The sequence below is a fragment of the Balaenoptera ricei genome, chromosome 7 (assembly GCF_028023285.1).
Source record: "Balaenoptera ricei isolate mBalRic1 chromosome 7, mBalRic1.hap2, whole genome shotgun sequence".
Lineage (NCBI taxonomy): Eukaryota > Metazoa > Chordata > Mammalia > Artiodactyla > Balaenopteridae > Balaenoptera > Balaenoptera ricei.
In genome coordinates, this window is record NC_082645.1 from 48,275,642 (window position 1) to 48,299,956 (window position 24,315).

General features: G+C 38.1%; 1 protein-coding gene across 1 annotated transcript in view; it reads left to right on the forward strand.

The window, feature by feature from the left end:
* Positions 1–24,315, forward strand: part of PKP4 (plakophilin 4) — a 246,543-nt gene that overhangs the window by 190,366 nt on the left and 31,862 nt on the right. Inside the window, exons 7-11 of the mRNA XM_059927920.1 lie at positions 676–1,228; positions 6,127–6,315; positions 8,454–8,677; positions 16,125–16,253; positions 17,370–17,583. Coding sequence (XP_059783903.1) covers positions 676–1,228; positions 6,127–6,315; positions 8,454–8,677; positions 16,125–16,253; positions 17,370–17,583 — 1,309 coding nt within the window. The remainder of the gene's footprint in view (positions 1–675; positions 1,229–6,126; positions 6,316–8,453; positions 8,678–16,124; positions 16,254–17,369; positions 17,584–24,315) is intronic.

A 24,315-nucleotide genomic window follows, 5' to 3' on the forward strand; every position in this document is an offset into this window, starting at 1 on the left:
AAGAAAAGATAGATTTGGCTAAAGCACTAATGCAGCACTCACAGAGGAGAGCTGAGAGTGCAGGCCCTATCCAAACGTTCAATTATTCCACTTTGAAAGAACCTTCCTTTTGTTCATGGGGCCAACCCATAAAGACAGTTATAAAGGCAGTTATAGATACTGCTCTAGCTTTATCTAGATTAACATATTGAAAAAGTTTTGTTTTGTTTTGTTTTGTTTGTTTTGTTTTTGTTTTACACCAATGAGTTACCTTAGCCAAACTTTGACTCGCAGGGTACAAAATAAGTACACTGCTCCAGTGACCCTTCACACTTGCAATACAGCATATTATGTGTTGTGGAAAATGTGTAGGCAGAGGGTAAAAATAATGTAAAGAGAAAAGAAAAAAGAATATTAAATGTCTTTAGATCTCTCCTTACTGGTTGGTTTTAGTATTCTGAAGGGGAAAGTTGGAGATTAAACCACCACCAAAAAAAAAAAAAAAAAAAGTAGAACAAGAAAAACAATAAGGAAAAATTAAGATCCAGCTCTACAGCAAAAAAAGGAAAAGAAACTTAGGTGCTTAAAAGAAATAGTGAATTCACATTCTATAGTGAGCTATGTACATTTTTTTCTGTAATGACAATGGACACACAACCCTGGATAAACCATTCTCTTTTCTCCCCCTTTCATCAGCCATCAGTAGCCAATCGGGCCATGAGAAGAGTTAGTTCAGTTCCATCTAGAGCACAGTCTCCTTCTTATGTTATCAGCACAGGCGTGTCTCCTTCAAGGGGGTCACTGAGAACTTCTCTTGGTAGTGGATTCGGCTCTCCATCAGTGACTGACTCCCGACCACTGAACCCCAGTGCATACTCCTCCACCACATTACCTGCTCAGCGGGCAGCCTCTCCGTACTCTGCACAGAGACCCGCCTCCCCATCAGCTGTACGTCGGATTGGGTCGGTCACCTCCCGGCAGACCTCCAATCCCAACGGACCAACCCCTCAGTACCAAACGACCACCAGAGTGGGGTCCCCACTGACCCTGACGGATGCACAGACTCGAGTAGCTTCCCCATCCCAAGGCCAGGTGGGGTCATTATCCCCCAAACGCTCAGGGATGACCGCCGTACCACAGCATCTGGGACCTTCACTGCAAAGGACTGTTCATGACATGGAACAATTCGGACAGCAGCAGTATGACATTTACGAGAGGATGGTTCCACCTCGGCCAGACAGCCTGACAGGTGAGTACAAGGTGACAGCCCTACACAAAGCCCAGCGGGAAAGTCTTCCATGTAACCGTTGCTGAAACAGAGCATGTAACGTGGAAAAGGCTTATATTTTTATCTTAAAATTCATACTGCAGACTTCAGGCTGACTTGTCTTTCAGGCTCTATAACTTTTAATGCATCAAATTATACACATTTATATCACCAGACCTCTTTTGCAATTAATACATTTCCCCCATCCCTCACAATATTAGGATATAAGAGGTACTTTTTTGCCTTTTAGAAGAATTGGTTGGAATTCTAAACTGTTTGTTGAGGTTTTTCACAGTGAAATAATTTTCACTAGCTAGGCCTACCCATACTCAAAACCCTAAAATATGTTGAAAGGTGGTATCGGAATGTCTGCTCAAATTTTTTTTTTTAAAGAAATGCCCTAATAGTGTAGACTAGAATATGGATTTCCTCACTTACTGCCTTGATCTGTAGCATCCTGATGGGAAGTGCACAAATTTCTTATGAATTACCTTCAAATGCCACTTGTGTTAAATCAGAAAGGCACCAACCAGGTCACTGGTAGTCCAACTGTTTCCTTCAGGGTTTTTTCATGGCGGGTATCCTACATGATGTATAGACTTGTTCTTTTGATTAAAATGAATTCATCTTTAACTAGTGTTCTAAATTATATTTTAAAAGTAACATGTACATAATGGTAAAAAAAAAAATTCAAACTATGCAGGGAAATGTGAACTGAGAAGTGAAAGTCTCAGCCTTCTCTTTACCCTCACCCAGTCCCACTCACCAGTTTATGTATCTTCCAGAATGTTTGATTACATATATGAGTATATACATTACATACAAATGTGCACACATCGTGTTTCTTTTTTTTTTTTTTTAATGCTGTTGGAATTCTATTATATATATCTTCTATACCTTGTTCATTTTTAAACATGTCTGAGAGTTCTACTTCATTCTCTCAAGGGATGCCTAGGACCCTATTTTATAGATGTATTATAATTTAATCACTTTGCTGTTAATGGACATTTAGGTTTTCTAATTTTTAGCTGTTAGAGACAATGATGCAATATATATTATTCTTCCTGCATATTTGCACATAGGTACTAAGATAACTATGGGATCCATTTCTTGAAGTAGAATTGCTGGATCAAAATATGTGTGTATATTTTCTTAATGAAATACTGTCAAATTGCCCCCAGGAAGGTTTTATAGATTTCTATTTACACCAGTAGTTTGAGCGCGTGTTCCCTACACCTTCACTAGCACTGCATGTTGTCAAAGAGTTTCATCTTTGCCAGTCTGGCAATTAAAAAGCTGTACCTCATTGTTTTAAGTGGCCTGTGTTGAGTAATGACTGAGGTTGATGATTTCATATGTTTATCAGCCATTTTATTGCTTTTCTGCAAACCGTGAGTTCAGGTCTTTTGTCTATTTTTTAAATTTGTAAATGCTTTTTATACTTGAAATAAATTAACCCCTTGTAATATACTTCTCAAGTATTTTTCTCATTTTGTAATTTGTCTTTTGACTTTGTTTTTGGTATTTCTTATTTACAGAAGTTTTTAATATTTTGTGAAGTAAAATTAATATCCTTTCCTTATGGCTTCTGGGAAAGGTAAAGCCTTTTTGAAATTTTCTAATTGAAGAATCTTGCACAAAGAATTAATATTGAACTTGATTTTGAGCTCAAGGAAATTCCTAGTGGAGAAACTGCCTCTTTTTCATTCAGCCGTTAGAGGGGTGTCCTTGCCTTAGATATTTTCTGACATGCCTCTGAAAAGTATGCAGCAAAGTGAGGTGGAATCATTTACGACATTCCGCCTCTGAAGGAAACCTTAAGAGATAAATAGTTCTGAGGATTTCTGTGCCCCAGCCCCGCCCCGTGTATGTGAACAACAGCTGTGCAGAAATCTATGTTTGCAGTAGAGTGAAGAGGAAGCCCAGGAAAGAAAGTGAGCACATAAAGGACTGTCTCCATGTTTAACCCTAGAGGGCTGATCTCCTTTGGTTTAAAAAAACCTGCTTCTCTGACAATGCAGGTGAAGTTAGACTTTATGTTTCAGGGGGAAAAAATTATACGTAGCCCATTATGGGTTTTTTTCCCCTAGAATATGACAGTCTTCAAAAGAAGCAAAGGGTTTCTTAAAATGTTCTAGGGACGCTTTGGTTTCAATCATCTAGCTACCTGCCCAATTAGTCTGAATGTGGATCCTAATTTGTAAATTCCTCTCTTTTTTTTCTTATTTTAGAAAGTGATGTGCTTCTCATTATATTTACTATGCTTCTGATTTCAAAGGCTTAATAACCTGCTAATTGATAAGCCTAAAGCAATATTTTATAATAGATTCAGACACTTGGATATTTGGTAATCATAATTTAAATGATGTATATAAATTACTTCCTACAACAGAAAAATATGTCTGCCTGAAAATATTCATTTCAGTATAATCATAGCATATCAAGACAAGTTTTGAGAATAAGAAGAATTCATATTTGGAAGATAAATTTATGTTTGTTTTCACTGACTTAAAATATAAAGGTTTTAAATCACAAGGAATATATCATTGAAGTAGGTAAACTAGTATGTATTTGTGGAATTGCAACATATTACTTGTCTTCCAGTTTAAAAGATACTAAGTTATAATAGCCTTTCTGCACAGTCATTTTACTTAATCTACAGGGGCTATGTAATTTTATAATTTTTTTAAATGTTAATCTATAGTAGTGTGTGTTTTTGTTTTAATGCATGAGTAGGTAAACAAAAATATTTACCATCATAATGTTATTCACAAAGATTTCTAATATCAAGAAATTGCTATTTCACTATAATTCTTAAGATTTTATTTCCCGTTATAGTCTATCACATACAGTCATTTCATCTCACTAATAATCCTGTAACAGGAGGCTGTTTACTGGATCCTTTTTATAGTTCTAAGTGGTAACAAACTCATTTGGTTACCTTTCTTGTGAAATCATAGTAAATGTTTATGAAAGTTTTCATATTATATGGATTCCAGTGAAGACTCCAGCTAGATCCTGGCACAGTGAGAATATCACATTCTGAACGGGGCAGAATGCTTTGGTCTCTTTTCACATCACTCTGGTGGTGAGCCGAGGCGGCTTAGCCAACTCTAGGAGCATGCAGGGCTCAGCTCGCCTCTGCCCAAGTGTTTGTGATCCTCAGAGTCTCACAGTAAATCAAGGGCTCTACTGAATATTAAAATAATGCCTCATACTGATAAGATTTCCAAGAACTAGGTGCATTTTCCTGCCCACTTTATGTCACCATTAACAAAATCAATGCCTGCAACTTTTGTTCAAGATACTCATGGGCTCTATAAAGAAATGGAGTTTATACTGTGCTAAGAATGAGAAATCTGCCAGTGAATAAAAAGCTGAAATCCTCAGATGAGAACTTTACAACAGCAATCATAATATGGTCTTTAGAGTTACATGGGCTTCCATGAACCCCTGGTGAGCTAACCTCCCTCCTTAACCTTATGTCTGTGGAGGGCTCTGTCCAGTTCAAGGTTTCTCACACCATGTCTCATTGATCCTTGAGAAATAGCTTTGTCCAGTGCAATGACAGATCATGGAGGGGGCTTCCTCTCAGCCCTACCAGGAAGTAGCTCTCTGAAGGGGATGAATTACATTTCCTTTTTGGCTCTGTTTCCTCAATTTTAAAATGGAAGGATTTGGCTGAATGAGCTCCCAATTATAAGATTGTATAAACCTGTGATCTTCATTTTAGCAAGTGAGGAGTCAGTAGCCAAAACCCACATTTGTTCATTTAATTTCTTCCCATGTCACATTGCTGTCCGGGGTTGGTAATAATCATTCATTTTAGAAGCTTTTATGTATTAACTTTCTTGCCACTCCTCACTAAGCAACATGTAATTATCACTCACATTCAGGCCCATTCACTTTTAGTTGTGATATGATTAACTGAGCTAACAAGATGTGAGCGATTGTATCTTTTGGCAATTAGTTACTGTGTTGATTATTTGCAGTCTTTTTAAGAGCGAATATATGCTGACTGACTTCAGATATGTTTGTGCTTTTCCTTGCTCGTATTTGGAATGTAACCTTAGTTGGTATTCTTACCAAGTGACAAATTTTACTTACTAATGAATGATGACAAATCACATATTTCTGAACATCATAATGTAGAATTTACTAATTCACTTTTTTAAAGAAAATAACATGTTTGGGTTTGAAATTTGCATTAATTATTAATAATTTGGATGAGAGTATTTGAAATGACTTAATACACTAACTTTGTACTTTTCCTTTACATTAGAAAGAAGGTAAACAAGAATCTGGTATTTGGATTCCTGGAAAAACACTTGTTTTGGTTTTTTGTTTTGGTTTTTTAATTGTGATAACAAATAATAAAATAATACTTTATAAATCTTATTAGTTCGCTGATGATATTTTAAACTTTGTAACGTAAAATTTCGCCTTTTTCTATAAAAACCATGGATGAATGAATTGAGACAAAGTTCAGAACAGTTCTTGAACATCAGCCTATTTCTAAGCGCTATTATGTAGGTGTCGTCTTAAGTGTTGTGATTTAAAGCGGTGTGGGACATGACGGCGCTCTCTTTTTGGTCACCATCATAAAATAGCTTACAGTTGGGGGATGAATTTCAGAGTATCAAACCATTTAATAATTTCTTATATTTTTTTTAGAAAATTTACTTTTATCCTGCTGCCAGAGGAGAAAGTTTTATTTTTAGAATGTACATAGTATCCCGTTCAGATCGGTCATCCCTCTTTTGTGAAACTCACTAGGTTTGGTGTTTAGACTCAGCATTTGGTCCTGTTGTTTAGGAGTTATACTTGTAACCTCACCACAGTGTTCAAGTTTTTTAATGATGTAATTTTCCTGCCTGTAGGCTTACGGAGTTCCTATGCTAGTCAGCACAGCCAGCTTGGACAAGACCTTCGTTCAGCTGTGTCTCCCGACTTGCACATCACTCCTATCTATGAGGGGAGGACCTATTACAGCCCAGTTTACCGCAGCCCAAACCACGGAACCGTGGAGCTCCAAGGATCGCAGACAGCACTGTACCGCACAGGTTCGGGTGCGCATCAGCTCTGTTCAGCTGCTTTCCCAGTATCACCAGCCCAAGAGTAGAGGATTTTATTGAGATGGATTTCCTGTTAGAATGAATTCATATTGCCCATTTGGTTGTCAGATAAGCAGCTGTGAAAGCAAATCAATAAACAGTAAAACAGAAGTTCATTTAGTACCTATTTATAGGTGATATATTTTTCCCTTAGTTCAATCTGATCAATGAACACAGTGATTATACTTTAATTCACAAATAAGTTTGTTGAGCTATAAATCCGACTCCTCAGGTTGGAAGCATATCAGATATAGAAAGGAAAGCCTTTTTTGGAATATTTCTTTGTAATTTTTGTTTCCTAGAACACGTATTTAGAGAAAATCCCTACGTGAGCTATTGGCTTATCTTTGATTTAGCATGTATGTAGCCCAAGTGTGTTTGGTATTACTCTTTTTTCGTTACTGAATCTCTTCTGAATTCTTATGTGATAGAACGTGAAATAAATATTCCTTATGATAGACTCAATCTAGGACAGAATGCAATGATGGCAGTTATAAAAATAGGGAGCGGGAATTCCCTGGTGGTCCAGTGGTTAGAACTCTGTGCTTCCACTGCAGGGGGCCCAGGTTTGAGCCATGGTTGGGGAACTAAGATCCCACATAACCACGTGGCACAGCCAAAAAATAATAATAGTAATTTTAAAAATAAGAAGAAAAATAAGCAGCTAGTGCATCACACCCTTGCACCCCCAGACTCACATTTGTGCCACACTGTAGCGGCTAATAGAGCAGAAGCTAGAGCCTGTGGCCATGTGAGCTGCCGGATGGTGCTACGGGTGTGGCTTATAAAGTCCCAAGAGGCCGCTTAAAAAAAAAAAAAAGAGTTAGTACAGATTTATTAACGTGCCCATAAATGAATTCCAGGTAGCAATGATAATGCCTTAAAGGCACACAGCTCTAGGAGCCATACCTCACAGAACACCATGAGGGAGAAGACTGTATTTGAATTGGTTCTTTGCCAAAAACTGACAATTTGGTCCACTGTGGTATTTTTCTTCTGATAGAATGTACCAATTTTTTTTCTTTTTTTTTTTTTTTTAAAGTATTTGTTTATTTATTTATTTATGGCTGTGTTGGGTCTTCGTTTCTGTGCGAGGGCTTTCTCTAGTTGCGGCGAGCGGGGGCCACTCATCATCGCGGTGCGCGGGCCTCTCACTATCGCGGCCTCTCTTGTTGCAGAGCACAGGCTCCAGATGCGCAGGCGCGGTAATTGTGGCTCACGGGCTTAGCTGCTCCGCGGCTTGTGGGATCTTCCCAGACCAGGGCTCGAACCCGTGTCCCCTGCATTGGCAGGCAGATTCTCAACCACTGCGCCACCAGGGAAGCCCAGAATGTACCAATTTTTAATAGATGTTAGTGAAGAAATATTTCACTCATTATGTTCTGTAAATTGAAGAATTTCTTTATTAGGATTAAGAAGTAAATAGTGTTAAAATATGTTAATTGCAGGAAGAATATGAACACAATCATTGGCGAGATACCTACTGCAATAATTTGGAAAGAAAGGTTAAATACAACGTACAGTACTTTATACATAGCATCATGCAATAATTTTAGGGAGTAGCTTTAGAAGAATTTGGTATATCAGTCTTCTTTCCTGTGAAGTATATTTTCCAATGTTATCAAAATACACAAGTCTATAGATAAAATATATATCAAAATACGTAACCTGTATTCACTAGGTGTCCAAAGTTTGACGGTTTCAGTTATCTATAAGTTTGAATATCTTACTTGTCTTTTATTGCTAAAATGTAGTTGTGAATTTTTGTTATTTATTTCTAAGATTAGTTTAATTATTTAACTTTCAGTTCTGTTACTAAATCTTAAACATATTAAGACCTACTGTGTAAGCAGATTTATAGTTTCATTTTTGCTCTTTCCTGCTAATAAAATTGACATAAATATTGTTTGTGTTATGTTAAAAACTTCAGTGCCTTTGTTAGCACTAATGAGCTAGATTGGTAATATCTAAAAGTAAGCAATTTATATAATTGTTAAAAACTTAACCCTTCTTAAAACTAAAACTATTTTGACTTTGAAAAATATCACTTTGTAGAGAACATACTAATCTTTTTTAAAATGCTGACTTTCTAGTAGGTGTTGGAAATCTGCAAAGGACGTCCAGCCAACGAAGTACCCTTACATACCAAAGAAATAATTATGCTCTGAACACAACAGCTACCTATGCGGAGCCCTACAGGCCAATACAATACCGAGTGCAAGAGTGCAATTATAACAGGCTTCAGCACATAGCACCAGCTGATGATGGCACCACGAGATCCCCATCAATAGACAGCATTCAGAAAGATCCCAGGCAAGTACTGGTTATGAGTCTCCAGAATGCCACCATATCTCAGGAGTCAACTAGTTCCTTCATTCTGACTTTTTTCAAGTTGCCGTGTCTGTTATAATATCAGTAACTCCTTATCTCTAATATTTCCAGTTGTTTTCCAACACTGTAGGTCATTGAGGTTAATTTCACTTTAGAGATAGATTCCTTCTTTCAGTGCTTTAATAATAAGTTAGAGAATGCACAGGCCTGTGTGAATATCTGCAGCATCCACAATTGAAATACTTCATCAAGGCAACTACCTGGGATAGCCTCTTAGTCTGAATTACACAAAAGATTTTAAAGGATCATTTATGCCTCTTCCTTTATCTTGGCTGACTTCTTAAATGATGGCTTCAGAAAATGCATATGGTTGTTTTAAACTGGGGAAGACCAGTGTCATGTACATTTTGAATCAGATTGGTCAACGCCGTGCTGTGCTTTTATTAACTAGGTCCTTTGAAAAGCTTTCTGCCATTTAAGGGAAAATAGTTTACAAGAAATTCTCACATCTCATAAGCAAAAAATATTTGGCAAATAATAGATGTTTCCTGCTTTTAATTTTATTTGGCCATGTAGAAAACATGTTTTATTAAGATGAGTCATTTAGTAACTTGATTGATTTTGAAAAACTAGCCTCATCTCTTTAATGAAAGTCATTTAAAATATTCAGGAAATAAAGATATTTAGAAACTAAAAGAGAATTTTAGCTTCTGAAAGAGTGAAATTATTTCTAAATTTTAAGCAGCTTGAGTGTTACTTTAAGGCATATATTAGCAAGATTTCATTCACTCTTTGCCCACAAATAGTTGTTTCACTGAAAGATTGTTATAATTATCAATTCATTTATAGCAGCCTGCCAGCTTACTCTAATGAATTAAAAGCATGAGTGAGATTTGGTTATTAAAACAGAATAACCTAAGGTACTTTTGAGTTGAATGGGAAGCCTTCACTAAAGGCTTCACTGCTTCACTAAAACCACTCCACCTATATTCACTCTTTTGCCTAAAATATTTTACAGTGTATGCATACATTTGGTTCTGCTATTCCTATTTGCCACCCTTCTGTTATTTTAAGGATTTTTAAAAATAATTTGTCTAATAGCACCTCCAATATAATTAAATCAAAAATTTTTTACATGATTTTGTTTTTTGTTCTTTTCTTTTTTTAATTTATTTGTTTATTTGTTTACTTATTTATTTTTGGCTGCGTTGGGTCTTCATTGCTGCACACGGGCTTTTTCTAGTTGCAGCGAGCGGGGGCTACTCTTCTTTGCGGTGCACAGGCTTCTGATTGCAGTGGCTTCTCTTGTTGCGGAGTGTGGGCTCAGTAGTTGTGGCTCACAGGCTTTAGAGTACAGGCTCAGTAGTTGTGGCACATGGGCTTAGTTGCTCTGCGGCATGTGGAATCTTTTTGAAGTCCTCACAAGAACAACAGACTAGGGCACCCTACTAGATACAGAAATTCTCAAAAGGGTTTTGAATTGTGCATAATTTAGACCATACCTTGGCTGAATCTGCAGAGAAAAGAATAGCTACCCAGAAAAGCAGTGAAATATGAGAAGAGCTTTGAGTTTAGTATGCATTCCTGAAGACTTCAGTTTTGACCTCTGATATGAGCTGATTCATTATAAACAAGGATTTCGTGTCTGATAATATACTTCAGTTATTCATAGTATGATAATTTCATAGTCTAATGCATAAAACTGTTATGGCTAGCTTTGATTGTGTGAAACTTTACTGATAATGCATTTTGTAAGATGAATAAATGATTATCTTATTATAATAGGTGCATTTATTTATTTGAAACTGGAATCCAAGTGAGTTTAAAGTTTGAATAGTCAAACCATGAAATAAAAACTCATGATAATTATTACTTAATTTTTAGTTTTAATAATAGCAAATTTTACTATTTTTATTCACTTCTAAACTTATTTCCTCTGTCATTAATGCTACGTTATATTTAACCTGAAAATTACCCTATAAGACTTAAGAAGTTGTTGTTTTATACATAAAAGGAAATGTATGAGTTTTTTTTTAATAATTGTCTAGATTGGAAGCAAAATTTATTAATAGTACAAATAATTCATCTGAAAGGAGTAACAAAGTACTTGTTATGGAAAGTGACAGTGACTGAAAGAATGACAGCATTCATGGTGTTCTTTTTGAGGAGGGCTTCAGCTGTGACATTCAACAGAATAATTCCATTTACCATCTCCTTGACCTTTATGTTGTTGTCAAATATTTTACTTCTACATACATTATAAAACCCATAATATAGTGTTGTTATTTTTACTGTAAATAGTCAGTTGTCTTTTAAAGAAATTAAGCTAAGTTAAAAAGATGGTCTTTATATTCACCTGCATACTTATTTGTAAATAGTTCTCTTCATGTCTTCCTATAAATTCTAGTTCCCGTCTCCACTCATTTCCCTTCAGCCTGAAGAATTTTCTTTAGCCTTTCTTGTGTTGCATGTCTGCTGGCAACACATTCTCTCAGCTTTAATTTGTCTGAAAGTGTTTTTATTTACTCGTTTTTATAGGATACTTTTGCTAGATATAAAATTCAGGCTTAACAGGGTTTTTTTTTTTTTCAGTCCTTTAAAGGATGTTGTTCCTTGTCTTCAGACATCCATTGTTTCTGATGAGAAGTCAGCCAACATTTGTACTATTCTTCTCATTATGCAATGTATCTTCTCTCTGGCTGCCTTTCAGACTTTTCTTATTATTGTTGACCTTCAGCAGTTTTACTCTAACAAGCCTAGGCATAGTTTTCTTTACATTTAACCTGCTTGGGATTCACTGAGATTCTTTAAATTTAGTTGATGATTTTACCAAAATTGGGACATATTCAACCATTATTTCTGTAAATATTTTTTCTGGCCCAAAATTCACTCTCCTCTCCTGGGATAACTTGACATCATCTCACAGGTTACTGAAGTTCTGTTCTTTTTTTTTTTTAATCTTTTTTCTCTGTATCCTTCATATTGGATTTTTTTTTTTTTAATTAATCTGTCTTCAGATTTGCTGTGTTTTTCTTCTGTGGTCTCCAGTCAGTTGTTAAGCCTGTCCAGTGGATTTTTTTTCTGACACTTTAATTTGGCTTTTTTGTAGTTTTCATGTCTCTGATGACATTCCCCATCGATTCACTCCTTACATACATCTTTTGCTTTACGTCTTTGAGCACATTTATAAAAACCATTTTTAAAGTCCTCTGATCATTCCAACATCTAAGTTTTCTCTGGGTCTGTTTCTATTTGTTTGTTTACATCTTTGAGAGTCACATTTTTCTGTTTCTTCTTATGCCTTAACAGTTTTAAATTATATGCTGATTGTTGTGGATAATACATTGTAGGGACTCTGTAGTATGTTGTCTCCTCTTAGGATTCTAAGTTTCGTTGTGGAAAATAACTAAATTACTGACAAGTGCTTTTGATCCTGTCACAATTGGTTCTGTTCTTTGCTAGGACAGGTCTATTTTAAATTTATTTTACTCGTAGAACATGGCCCTGACTCTGTGGAATGGTTCTTACCTCTAAACATGGCCTTTGTGGAGACTAAATGCTGAGGTGATTGGTGAGGTCTGCACTATGACTGGGCTGGAAGTCCAACAACTCCTGGTTCCGTTCTCATTCCAGCAGCAGCTATTCTCCACCAGACCTGTACATGTACATGCAAGGCACACGTACAGCCCAGTGCTCAACTAACGACTTGTGCGTAATCCTTGCACAGACTTGTTAAATCTCCTCTGCATAGCTCTCTCCTCTCCAGTATCCTGCCCTGCAAATTTTAACCTCTTTAGCATCTCCAAATTCCAGTCTTTCCCCCTCAGTTCACTTAGACCATCATACCCATTTGGACTTGCTTCCTGTGCCATGATCCAAAAAGTGCCCTCAGGCAGAAAGCCAAGTGAGTGTGGGGTTCCCAGGGTGATGCCCCCGCCCGTTCAAGGATTACATTCTTGTGTTACTTGTTGTCTAGGGCCTGAAAACAGTTTCCTCACACATTTAGTCCAGTTTAATGGTTGTTTATGGTAGGAAGGCAAAGTCCAGTACTGGTTACTACTCTATCATGGCTAAAAACCATGATAGTCTGGGCTTAGGTTTTTTTTGTTTGTTTGTTTGTTTGTTTGTTTTAATTAATTAATTTATTTATTTATTTATTTTTGGCTGTGTTGGGTCTTCGTTTCTGTGCAAGGGCTTTCTCCCGTTGTGGAGAGCGGGGGCCACTCTTCATCGCGGGGCGCGGACCTCTCACTGTCGTGGCCTCTCTTGTTGAGGAACACAGGCTCCAGACGCGCAGGCTCAGTAGTTGTGGCTCACGGGCTTAGTTGCTCCGCGGCATGTGGGATCTTCCCAGACCAGGGCTCGAACCCGTGTCCCCTGCATTGGCAGGCAGATTCTTAACCACTGCGCCACCAGGGAAGCCCTGGGCTTAGGTTTTAATGAAGCAAATCTTGGCAAGCATTGATGCCATCCAGCCAGCCCATGAATTGATAGAAGTCTTTCTAGGGTAAATTTCTGCTGAAAATCAAGGTTGGAGTTGGTGTCAACTGAGCCTAACTGCCCATCTCCAGTGGGAGCCCACCCTTTGTGTTGTCTGGCTCAGGAGGCACCCAAGGATGCTAGGAAACCTTGACCATCCCTGTGCCATTTAAAGAGAACAGAAATGTGTATTTGTAATGACTGAGTCATCAAGGAAAGATTAAATCACACTCCTTGCACTCTGTTAATTACCTTACAGATTTATACATAATAGACTTTAGATAGATTTTCATCAGAAATAGTTAACATAGTATAGTTCATTTTTCAGGGATGATGAATATTAGTAAAACATCTTTCATAATGCAAAGTACGTAAACTACTTTAATATACATCACCACAATTTAGTCATCATAGCCAGCCTAAGAAGAAGTTAGACATGATAGTTTTATTGTTCCTAATTTACAGATGGGGAAACTGAAGTTCTATGTAAATGGTTTTCAAAATCACATCACAATTGAAGGACCTGGGACTTAAACATAGGCAATCTAACTCCAAATTCTGTGCTTTTTCTGCTGCATTATCCTGCCTCTCGGCATTTATGGTTTTCTTAATGCCTGTTAATGACATCATCATCATCCAGTCTGTTCCCCAAGCCGGAAATCTCCATCTCACCCTTGATTTCAGTTTTCAGTAGATCATCTGGTTGCCGTGCAAAGAATAGATGGGGGAGGGGGTGATATTTGAAGCAGAGAGAACATGTAAGTGGCGTGTAGAGGGTCCAGCCAAGATAGAAAGAGTGGATGGATTTGGTTTATATTAAATATTTTGGAGATAGTCAACAGAGTTTGCTGATAGATTGGATGAGAAAGATAAGGGAAAGAGAAAAATCAAGGATGGTCCTATTTTGAGCAAATGTGGGGATAGTGGATAGTCTCCTTGCCACCAGTCTTTTTTGATTCTAGTATATTCTCTACTTAGCCACCAGAGTTATCTTCCTTATAAATGTGACCTTGTTGCATTCTCTCACTCTTCTGCTTTAAGACCTCCACCAGCTTTCTGTTCCTTGTGCGTGGTGATAACGTATTAGGCCACTAACCTCCACCTCTTAATTACTATTCCCGGGTTCCTCGTCTATCTATATCTGATGTTATTTGATAGTGCCTACCTCATGGGGCAACAGTCAAGGTAAGTGAGATAATATCTATAAAGCTCTTGACAGAATACCTGACACAGATAAGCTCAGTAAGTAATAATTCATGTTATTGCTATTAAGACTAAACTTTTTTAGTTTGGCATACAAGCCCCTATACATAAAATCATGTCTTATTCAATGTTTGTATCTCCAGCACCTGTTCTGGCACCTGTAGCATAGTAAGAATGCACTAATGTGTGATATGAATGTGTGTGTGCAGGTATGGAATGACCTGACCCTCTGTAGTGGATGAACCAATTCATACTGGAGCCTTCCCAGAGAGGCTGTGGACCTTTAAAAACTGGGCCATAGAAGTATCACTGGGTCATTAATTTAAAGATTTTTTTCTTTTAATAAATTTATTTTATTTATTTATTTTTGGCTGCGTTGGGTCTTCGTTGCTGCACGCGGGCTTTCTCTAGCTGTGGCGAGCGGGGGCTACTCTTCATTGCAGTGTGCAGGCTTCTCATTGCGATGGCTTCTCTTGTTGCAGAGCACGGGCTCTAGGTGCGCGGGCTTCAGTAGTTGTGGCTCGCGGGCTTAGTTGCTCCGCGGCATGTGGGATCTTCCCGGACCAGGGATGGAACCCATGTCCCCTGCGTTGGCAGGCAGATTCTTAACCACTGCACCACCAGGGAAGCCCCTAAAGATTTTTTTTTTAGTTTCTTCAGGATTAATTCATTTTTGATTAACAGTTTACTCCATCCTGTTATCAAAGTTTGCAGATTTGTTGCTTTGTGAACCATTTGTAAGAAGCTGGTCTTTATGTAACATAAGCATAAAATCACATTTAACAAGGATTCCAAACAGTGAGCCAATCAAGTTACATCAGAAAATCTGACAATGTGATGTTACCTGAAAAAAACATAGTATAAAAGTATGTATGTATATTTAATATGATTGTATACTTATTGTACAAGAAGTGGGATAGCACGGGGGTGAGGGCACAGACTCTGAAGGCAGATGCCTGGGTTCAAATGTTGCTCTGTTGTTGACTAGCTGGATGACACTAGGCAAGTCACTTAGCCCTTCTGCTTCAACCTCCAAATCTACAAGGTCAATTTAAGGATAGATGAACTAATATACATAAAATGCCTAGAATAGTGCCTGGCATGGAATAGTATGTGCTATTTAGTAATAATCCAATTCTTTGAAAAAAATTCTGTACACACACATGTGCACACTTGCCTGCATATGTTGAAAAAAAGACCAGTGGGAAATGTCAACAGTTGTTTTCTCTGGATATAGGGTTACTGCAAAAACATTTTTTATCATGTTTTCTGTTTCTTATAATCAAGAGCAACCATATATATTAAATTTCTTAAAAATCATCAGGCACACAGTATTTCCACTGGCTCTTCCTCCTCCCTCCTCAGGCGTGACTTCTCACCTAGCTGAAGTGCACTTGTTTACCTGAGCCTCACACCTGCAAATTTCTTACATAGGTAGAAAGGCGTAAAATTAGAATCAGGAGGAGGAAAACAAGAATGGAAAAGTTACCCATATTAAGAACCTCTTTGTTACCCTCAATCTTTCTCTGCGTCTGTGCATCATGATTTCTTTAAGATCATAAGCATCTGTGATATGTTCATCAGTGCATAAAAATTATTTACATACATACATATATATATATATTTCTTTTAGGATTTTTGTAACTTCCCATTGTCTCCGCTGAGCTCTCTTCTCTGACAAATGTTTTGTTCAGTGTATCGGTAGAACATGGGCCTTCCTTTCTGAAGCCACGTTTTTCTCATGCAGGGAGTTTGCCTGGCGTGATCCCGAGTTGCCTGAAGTCATTCACATGCTGCAGCACCAGTTCCCGTCAGTTCAGGCAAACGCAGCAGCCTACCTGCAACACCTGTGCTTTGGCGACAACAAAGTGAAGATGGAGGTACAGGACCAGTGCCTGGGATGCCGGAGTTGGCGGGGTGGGGAATGGGGGAGGGCCGAGCAGTGCCTTTCCGTTTAGCAGCTGCATGCTTGTGTGCTTAAGAAATGACCAGATGCAATCTAGAGGCCCTTTTCAAGGGATGTTCTGATACCAGTTACTTTTACTTGTCAGCTATGCATTTCAATATTTCTTGGGAAAATCTGGGATGAGATTATTTCTTGAAGTATATTTAGCATTTTCAAATCATGTGTCCACTCATTAGCTTATTTATAAAACATGAAACAAAATCAATTTAACCTGCATTTTTAAAGTATTTTCTATAAATCTATTAGATACAAATCATAGTATGTACTTGTGAACTCATGTATTTTAAGAGATTCTTGTCAGAATCAGTGCCAACACACAATTAAGTAAAGGATTTATAACCATTACTAATACTGAACATATATGAATATTTTATTTCAGATTTTAAGCTTTTGGGGCTTTTACAGAAACATAGTGAGTCATTGATATTGGCTAGATTTAACATTTTAGACCTTTTTTCCTCCTGCAATGTCATACAGAACTTCAGTGTTTTTCACCCCTTAAAATTTAGAACAACACACCGTTACAGACTAAAGGTAAATGCAGTAAATAAAGCCCAAAAATATTCACATAAGATATTAATGAAGTGACATATGGAAGAAATTTTAGGGAGAGTCACCTAGAGAAACAATTCTAGAAAGCAAATGACTTCAGTCAAAAATCTCTTCCTGTGTTGTCATCGACCCTGCATACAGCTTTGTTGTGCTTGTGTATGTGTGCATTTCACTTGGAAGTGACAGCATAATCCCTGTGTACGTTCGGAGGGTTGGCGTATGACCATGCTACCTGCATGTGGCCGTTAATCCACCTAAGTCTTCCTTCCCTTCTTTAAGCCATGAACCCGTGAAAAGAGCTTCATCTTAGAGAGTGTCCTTAAAATTTATAGAACGTGTATTTTTTTAGAATAAAAAATAATCATTTATAATGATCTGGAGTTGTATGTTTTCCGTGATCTTTCCATAACAGACTTTTGTTTGATCTCTGATTGACCACATGTCACTTAGGCCCGGTACCTAATATTTTTCATTCTAGGTGTGTAGGTTAGGGGGAGTCAAGCATCTGGTTGACCTTTTGGACCACAGAGTTTTGGAAGTTCAGAAGAATGCTTGTGGTGCCCTCCGAAACCTTGTTTTTGGCAAGTCTACAGATGAAAATAAAATCGCGATGAAGAATGTTGGTGGGATACCTGCCTTGTTGCGACTGTTGAGAAAATCTATTGATGCAGAAGTAAGGGAGCTGGTCACAGGTGGGTAAAGAATGTGATCATGTCTTGGAGGAGATGTTGAAAACCATCTAGATTCTGCCCATGTATGGTGGCATCGTGAAGGACTTGGAGGTTCTAGGTTGGAGGTGACAATACAGTGCTCACAACTGTGACAAAGGCTGTGTGTAAGTTAATCTAATGATTCAGAAGGTACTTGCAGTGCTGCAGTCATCTCGACTAGTATCATTTATTGTACTTGTTAGTGCATAAGTATCAGCTAACAGATGTCTTGTCACAGAGGGCTGAATACGTCATTTTTCATTACATATTCTATAGTAATTACTTGTTTTAAATAGACTGGCTCTCCTTCATTATGAAAATAGACTGTACTTAATGGGTTAGCTACCTTCCACTTCAGTTCAGCCTGTGTCTGAAAGCCTCTTAGTATCTCAGATGCTTCTCTAGGTACTGGAGATGTAAAGATGAATAAAACTCAGTCCCTGCCCTCAAGTAGCACTTCGATTCCAGAGGAACACAAGTGATTTTCTGTGAATGTCAGTGAAACGTGCAAGTGCTGGACTCCGTTGAGGTTGCATTGGGAGCATGGCAGATGGGTAGGGAAGTTCTCTGGTCAGTGTGAAACCAAAGCTGGCCTAAAGGTTGAGGAGGCATTGGCTGGGTATACAGGGGAAATATTTCCAGTCGCAAGCAGAGGCTCGGAGACAGCATGGGTTATAGGGGCGGAGCTGCCAGCAGGAGGGGGGATGCTGAAAGGAGACAAGACCAGAGAGAAACACAGGCCTGGTTTGGGGAACTTGTGTCCCACATGCAGTGGGAGTGATTACAGGGCATGGCGTGGCTAGTTTGGGCTTTTATATGCATTCTTCCAGCAGGCAGTAGGGGTGGGGGATTGATTTGAAGTAGATGAGCCTGGCACCTGGGAGGCCTATGAGGAGGTCAGTAGTCTAGAGATAATAGCTTGAACTGTATCAGTGGTAGAAAGAAGGGGTGGGCAGTGGAGAAGAGGAAACAATGAGAAATATTTCATGGCCAGGCCACGATGGTCCAACGTGGGGAGTGAGAGTCCCAGAGGAACTGAGTGATGCTTTGTCTTGAGGTCAAGCTGAAAGAACAATTCTGCAGGAGGGCGATTAATGACAGCACTGTTTATAACAGAGTATTAGGGGGAAATACTGAGTATTTATTGGTAGGAAAACGGTTAAATAAATGGCAGTACATTCACACAGTGAAACCACATAGAAGGGCTAAAATAAGTGCATTAGAGCTATCTGTAGCAACATAGATAAATCTCTAGAAGCATTGTTAGAATGATACAGCATGACACTATGGTATAAGTTTTAAAATATGCAGGTTGAGGCTGTATTTATTTTTTGATATAGGCACATGCAGTAAAGGTAAAATTTTTCATTAGAATGATAAAAGACAGATTCAAGGTAGTGGTTACCTCTACAGGGTGCGGGTAGAGAAAAAGGCATTGAGGAGTATAATCCGGCTCCACTTCTTTAAAAGGAAAGAGAAATCTGAAACAAAGAAGACAAAATGTTAATACAGTTGATCCTTGAACGACCTGGGGGTTGGGGGCCCTGACCCTCTGTGCAGTCTAAAATCTGCATATAACTTATGGTCAGCCCTCTGTATATGTAGTTCCTCCGTATCCACGATTCCACATCTTTGGATTTAACCAGCCACCAATTGTGCAATACTGCAGTTTTTACTATTGAAAAAAATCTACATATAAGTGGACCTGTGCAGTTCAAACCCATATTGTTCAAAAGTCAACTCTATTTAACAGAGCTAGGGGTGGTGGACATCTGGGTGTTTGTTTTATATTTGCTATGCTGTTTTTCATGCTTGAAATAGTTAATTTAAAATGTTTTAACAACATTTTTTCCAAGTGAATCCCATTCTCCACTAGCTTCCACTATGAAATCAGAGCTTTAGGTTCTGTCAGCTGTTATTCAGTAACACTTAGGAATGTAGCAAACCATCTTGAATCTAATATTTAGTTAAGGGGAATCAACTTTCTCACAAGATATTAATGTTCAAAATAAGTACCCTGTACTTCGAATAAGGTATGAAAATTACGTACTAAAAGTAGAATGCACTTTATATATAATCTTAAACTCCAGAATGGACTGCCTGCCCTAATGTAATTTGAATATTAATGCTTTAACACATCTCAATTACATATTGATTTATTAGTAAATCAGTTTAGCTCCCTCTTTATAAAATGCTTTTGAAGCATCAAACCCTCTCACACCAAAAAATAAATTATTTACATTTACATACTATGTATTGTGTGTATGAAATGAAAATTAGAAGAAGCTAAATAGAATTAAGAAAAAAAAAATTACAGACATATCCATTCTAGAAGTTAGCACAGTCACTGTGATTACACCCAAAAATTTGTCCTAAGCTCCCTGTTAGGAAGACAGTGTTATTTGCAGTGTATGAGTGCTTTCTTTCCTCGTTTGATGTTTCTTTCCCATCATTTTGAACTCTTCTGTGAACGTTCAAGTAATTTCTCCCAGTAACACACCTGTGCAGCCAGCAAGACTGCAGAATGATGTGTGCGGGCTCCCCGAGGGATCGGCAGTGATCCAGGGTCGACCTGACCTTGGAAGCACAGCTTCTACTAGATTTGGTTCTCTTTTGAGTAACTAGGCAGATTTATCATGACTTGGTCCTTACATCCTTGATGTGCAGCTTTTTTCTCTTTTTCTGTCATAATTTCCCACGGGAGGAAGAAGTCTTGGCTGCATTTTTATTTCTGAGGTTTTATCCTTGGGAGAAACTCTAACAGTGTCTTTCATGAACTGAGCTCAAGGAATTTGTATGATGTAGTGATAAACAAGAAGTAAAGTACATGAAAGTTGGGTGATTTTTTTTTTTTCAGTTTAGAATAAATCAAATTTATTTGAAGTAGAGCCAGACTTTACTATTAAGGGCTTTTATGTACTAATTTACCTGGTGCGTACTCTGGATGTGAGTGCTAATTTAGATGTTTTACTACATATATCCTCATTTCTGTTTGGGAACAGTACTAAGTTGCTGAGAACACAAAAGTTTTAAGACTTGGACCTTGACCTTGAAAGAGGATATGAGTTTTCATAATTCAAAAAGCTATTTCCCTAATAGATTGTATCAGTTCCAATATAAAACTAGCAACAACCTCTGATATTTCTTTTTTGGAAACAGCTGCCAGTAGCTTTTAGGCTTTTTTTAGAAGTATTTTTTGGCCATACTTATAGGTTAGGGAATATTAAGAATGTTTTATAACTCTGTACTTTTACCTGTAACAGTTTATACTGATACGTGGACGGATTGCTTATGAAATGTTTTCTTCAAAAGTAGTCTTTGCTTTGGAATGGCAGTAGTGTGTATAAACAATTCACTGAAATGACAATATATAAAGGAGTTGGACCAGAGGACTTCAGAAGTGAGTTTCCAGTTTCAAAATGCTAAATGTCAGCCCAAGTTTGATTTGTATATAAACACTATCTACCTAATATGAAACTACCAAGTCATAATATAAATCGAGCATAGTTGCTTGGGGTTGTGTGTGTATTACATGTATACATGTATTTGTAGGTTCAGATTTATGGAGACAAGAAAAATTATTTATTCACATTTCTCAGTTCCAGAATTTAGTGGTACCAGCTTTAACTGATGATCAGTAATGTTTTAAGAGCAACTAATCCCTGATGTATTTTAAAGAATGACAAAATCAAGAGAACCTTGAGCTCTTTCATTAACTATCCCTGAAGTCAAATACTCATAAGCTGTCTCTAAATCACAGAATCACAAGGTTGGAGGGGACCTCCAAATTCATTTTGTCCAATCAGCCGTCCAACGCATGGAGCCCCTGTATGGCTTCCACACAAAGTAGCTGCCCACCATGTGCTTGAACCCACAGGGATAGGGAGCTCATATCCCTAACCCACAGGGATAGGGAGCTTGTTGTCCAGAAAGCAACAAGAAGACATTAAGTATGACTTGAGAGGCAAGGAAGATAACCCCTCAGGACCTCATTTTGCCTAAGAGTAGCCCTACAAGAGAAGACCAGTTAACCCCAAATCCAGCCTTCCAGACCTTTCCTAACCAGGAAAGCATGTCCCCGTCTGAACCATTTTCATTAAAACATGTCTGCTCCAAACATGGGTAGCAGGGTGCTATGTGACTGCATCACCCACCATTCTCTATCAGCTGCCCACCTCCTAGAAGATACCCTTCCAAATTTAATGTTCTTCCAGTGTCTCCACAAAATACTCTGGCCCTGGCCAACCTTGCACGATGCTTGGCCTTTGTAGCTATGGCCTAAGAGTTCTTCACTGTAAACTATAGTCAACTTAGGGTCATGAAATGTTAAAGCACAATGAACCACTGTGTTCAAAATATTGTGTTATTTGAAGAAATTACTATCACCTTGAAACTAGGTATTCTATTGTCCTTAATATTAAGTAATTCAACCTCGTTATTAATTCAAAGCCTTTTCTTCCAGTTCCCTTTGTTTCAGTTTGGCATTTTTAACGCACTTCAATGCAGAAGTTTTAGCTATTCTTTTAAAAAGATGTCTTGCCTTTGCTTTAAATGTAATAACTGCCCAGGGCCTGCATTTTTGGCCACATCTTAATTTGCAGGGGGAGAAAGGAAAAATACTTTTGGCCCAGTGTATTTTCCCAGGACACTGTGGCTGTCATTGTTAATTAAAATAGTTCTCTAGTATGTGACATGATTCTTGTGTTTTCTTCATTGTGTTGAAGATGTTCCAGGTTGGAACCTAATGAGCTTTTCTTCCAGTAATTGCTGATATGTGTAGGTGCTTAGGCTGAGGTTTTTATTACAAAGGTACTTTTTACCTTTATTGTGCTTAAACCTGAAAGCTGGATGAAGTATCGTTGTTCCCCAGCTGGGTTATAAAATTCATGTCTGCTAGGCCACAAACTATGGGTGGAAAGTGGGAACATCTTGTCACTAGAAGAGATATGTTGAACTCATTTGTTCAAGATAATTAAATATGTTTCTAAGCTAGGATATATGAGTTTCAAGTTATTGAGCATCCTGAAAGCATCATTTTTTAAAACTATATAAATTGATAAAATATATATAATTGATATTGCATAGAATCTGGAGGCCTACCTTTTAATGCACCAGATGTCCCAAAATTATCATGCTTCTCTTACCCCATTAACACTGGTGTTAAGTACCAAAAAGTAGCCTTTGAATAATAATGGACTTTGTTTAAATGACTGCTATATTCACATTCCTTCCAATTTAGCAAGAGATGATTATTCATCCATATGGCTAAGTAAAATATTTCCACACTGTTTATTTTAAAATGTTTGGATGCCAGCAACGGATTCCAGACGCTATGAAGAAAGTGAAATTAGGCATATTCCCTTCCTGATCATTAGCTCCATATTTCTAATTAGACAGTAAATTAATAAGAAAATGATAGTTGTGCACCAAGGAAGGGTACATGGGCCAGGCTCAAGTTTAGCAAAGAAGAGGACATCCTATAAAGAGCCAGAGCCTAATGGACATGCATTCAGCCTTTTGGATGATTATGTGCCATTACAGAATGAAATGATGACTAAACATGTCCCCTTGGCCTAACTAATGTGCCTTCAAAACAGTCGTTTATTCCCTGGTACAGAGAGGAGTTGGCCTATTACTTTCTGTCCTGCTTTCTGTGGGCCCCTAGAGCTGTCAGGAGTCTCATGGGTAGTTTTCAGAAATCCAGCAACATCGCCTCCCAATCCCGAGCCCAAGTCAGTAAGATCCTTACCACTTGACCCTCTTTATAAAATAATAGCAAGAGGAACGTGCACTCTCCTATTTACTGAACATTTCAAACCTTAAAAATTAGTAATGAGAAATAAAATGACAAAAGTTTCATTGGTAACAAAACAAAAATAGTTTAATAAATGCAACAACTCTCAATTCGGAGTCACAGAACTTTGATCTGGAAAGACCTCTAAAGAAATCTTCTATTCTGCCCCCTGTAGTACAAGATGAGAAACTGGGATACAGAGAGATTGCGTCCAGAGGTTGGGTTTCTGACATGCAGGCTGGAGCTCTTCCTTCCCTGCCTCTGCCCACCCTGGCCCATCCCCAAAATCTGGGGGAGGGTGCAGATGCCCATTTTCACATGTCATTTCCCTTATTCTCTCAAATTACCACCAAAAAGGGAAAAGGAAAAAAAAATCCCATACTATCTCAGTTACTCTCTGAATTTCACCCAGGTATATAAATATTTTTGAACTTGGTCCCTAGCACAGCCGCATCAAACTAATCATCAGGTATAATCCTAAAGCTTCAGGTTGCTTAGAAAACACGTGAACTGTGATTTTAGTCTTGTGAGTATTTCAAGATTTACAGTCTTGAGTATGAAAAGATTTGACCTTGGAAGTGGAATATGACATTCTCTTTTGTGTGCGGGCTTCTGAATGCCGAGCAAGATAAGGCAGTCAAGTGGGGAGACTCAGAGATTCCTGTAGAATTCAGGTGGTCAGCCAGTGGTCAGGGTGGGGGTCTCTCAGCACAAGACAGGCCCCGTAATGACACTCCCTCAGTAAACTGGACAGCACGTCAGTATGAGAAGGATGAGAGCACGTGATGAAGTTCTCAAAAAGAGGTGCCCAAGAGACCCCACCCAGGTCCCTCGGGTACTTTGCAGTTTCTGAGTCTGTCTGATTTCCCGTGGCTTAGGACTGGAGGCACTTTCGTCTCTAAGCTTCTTCTGCTCGGACC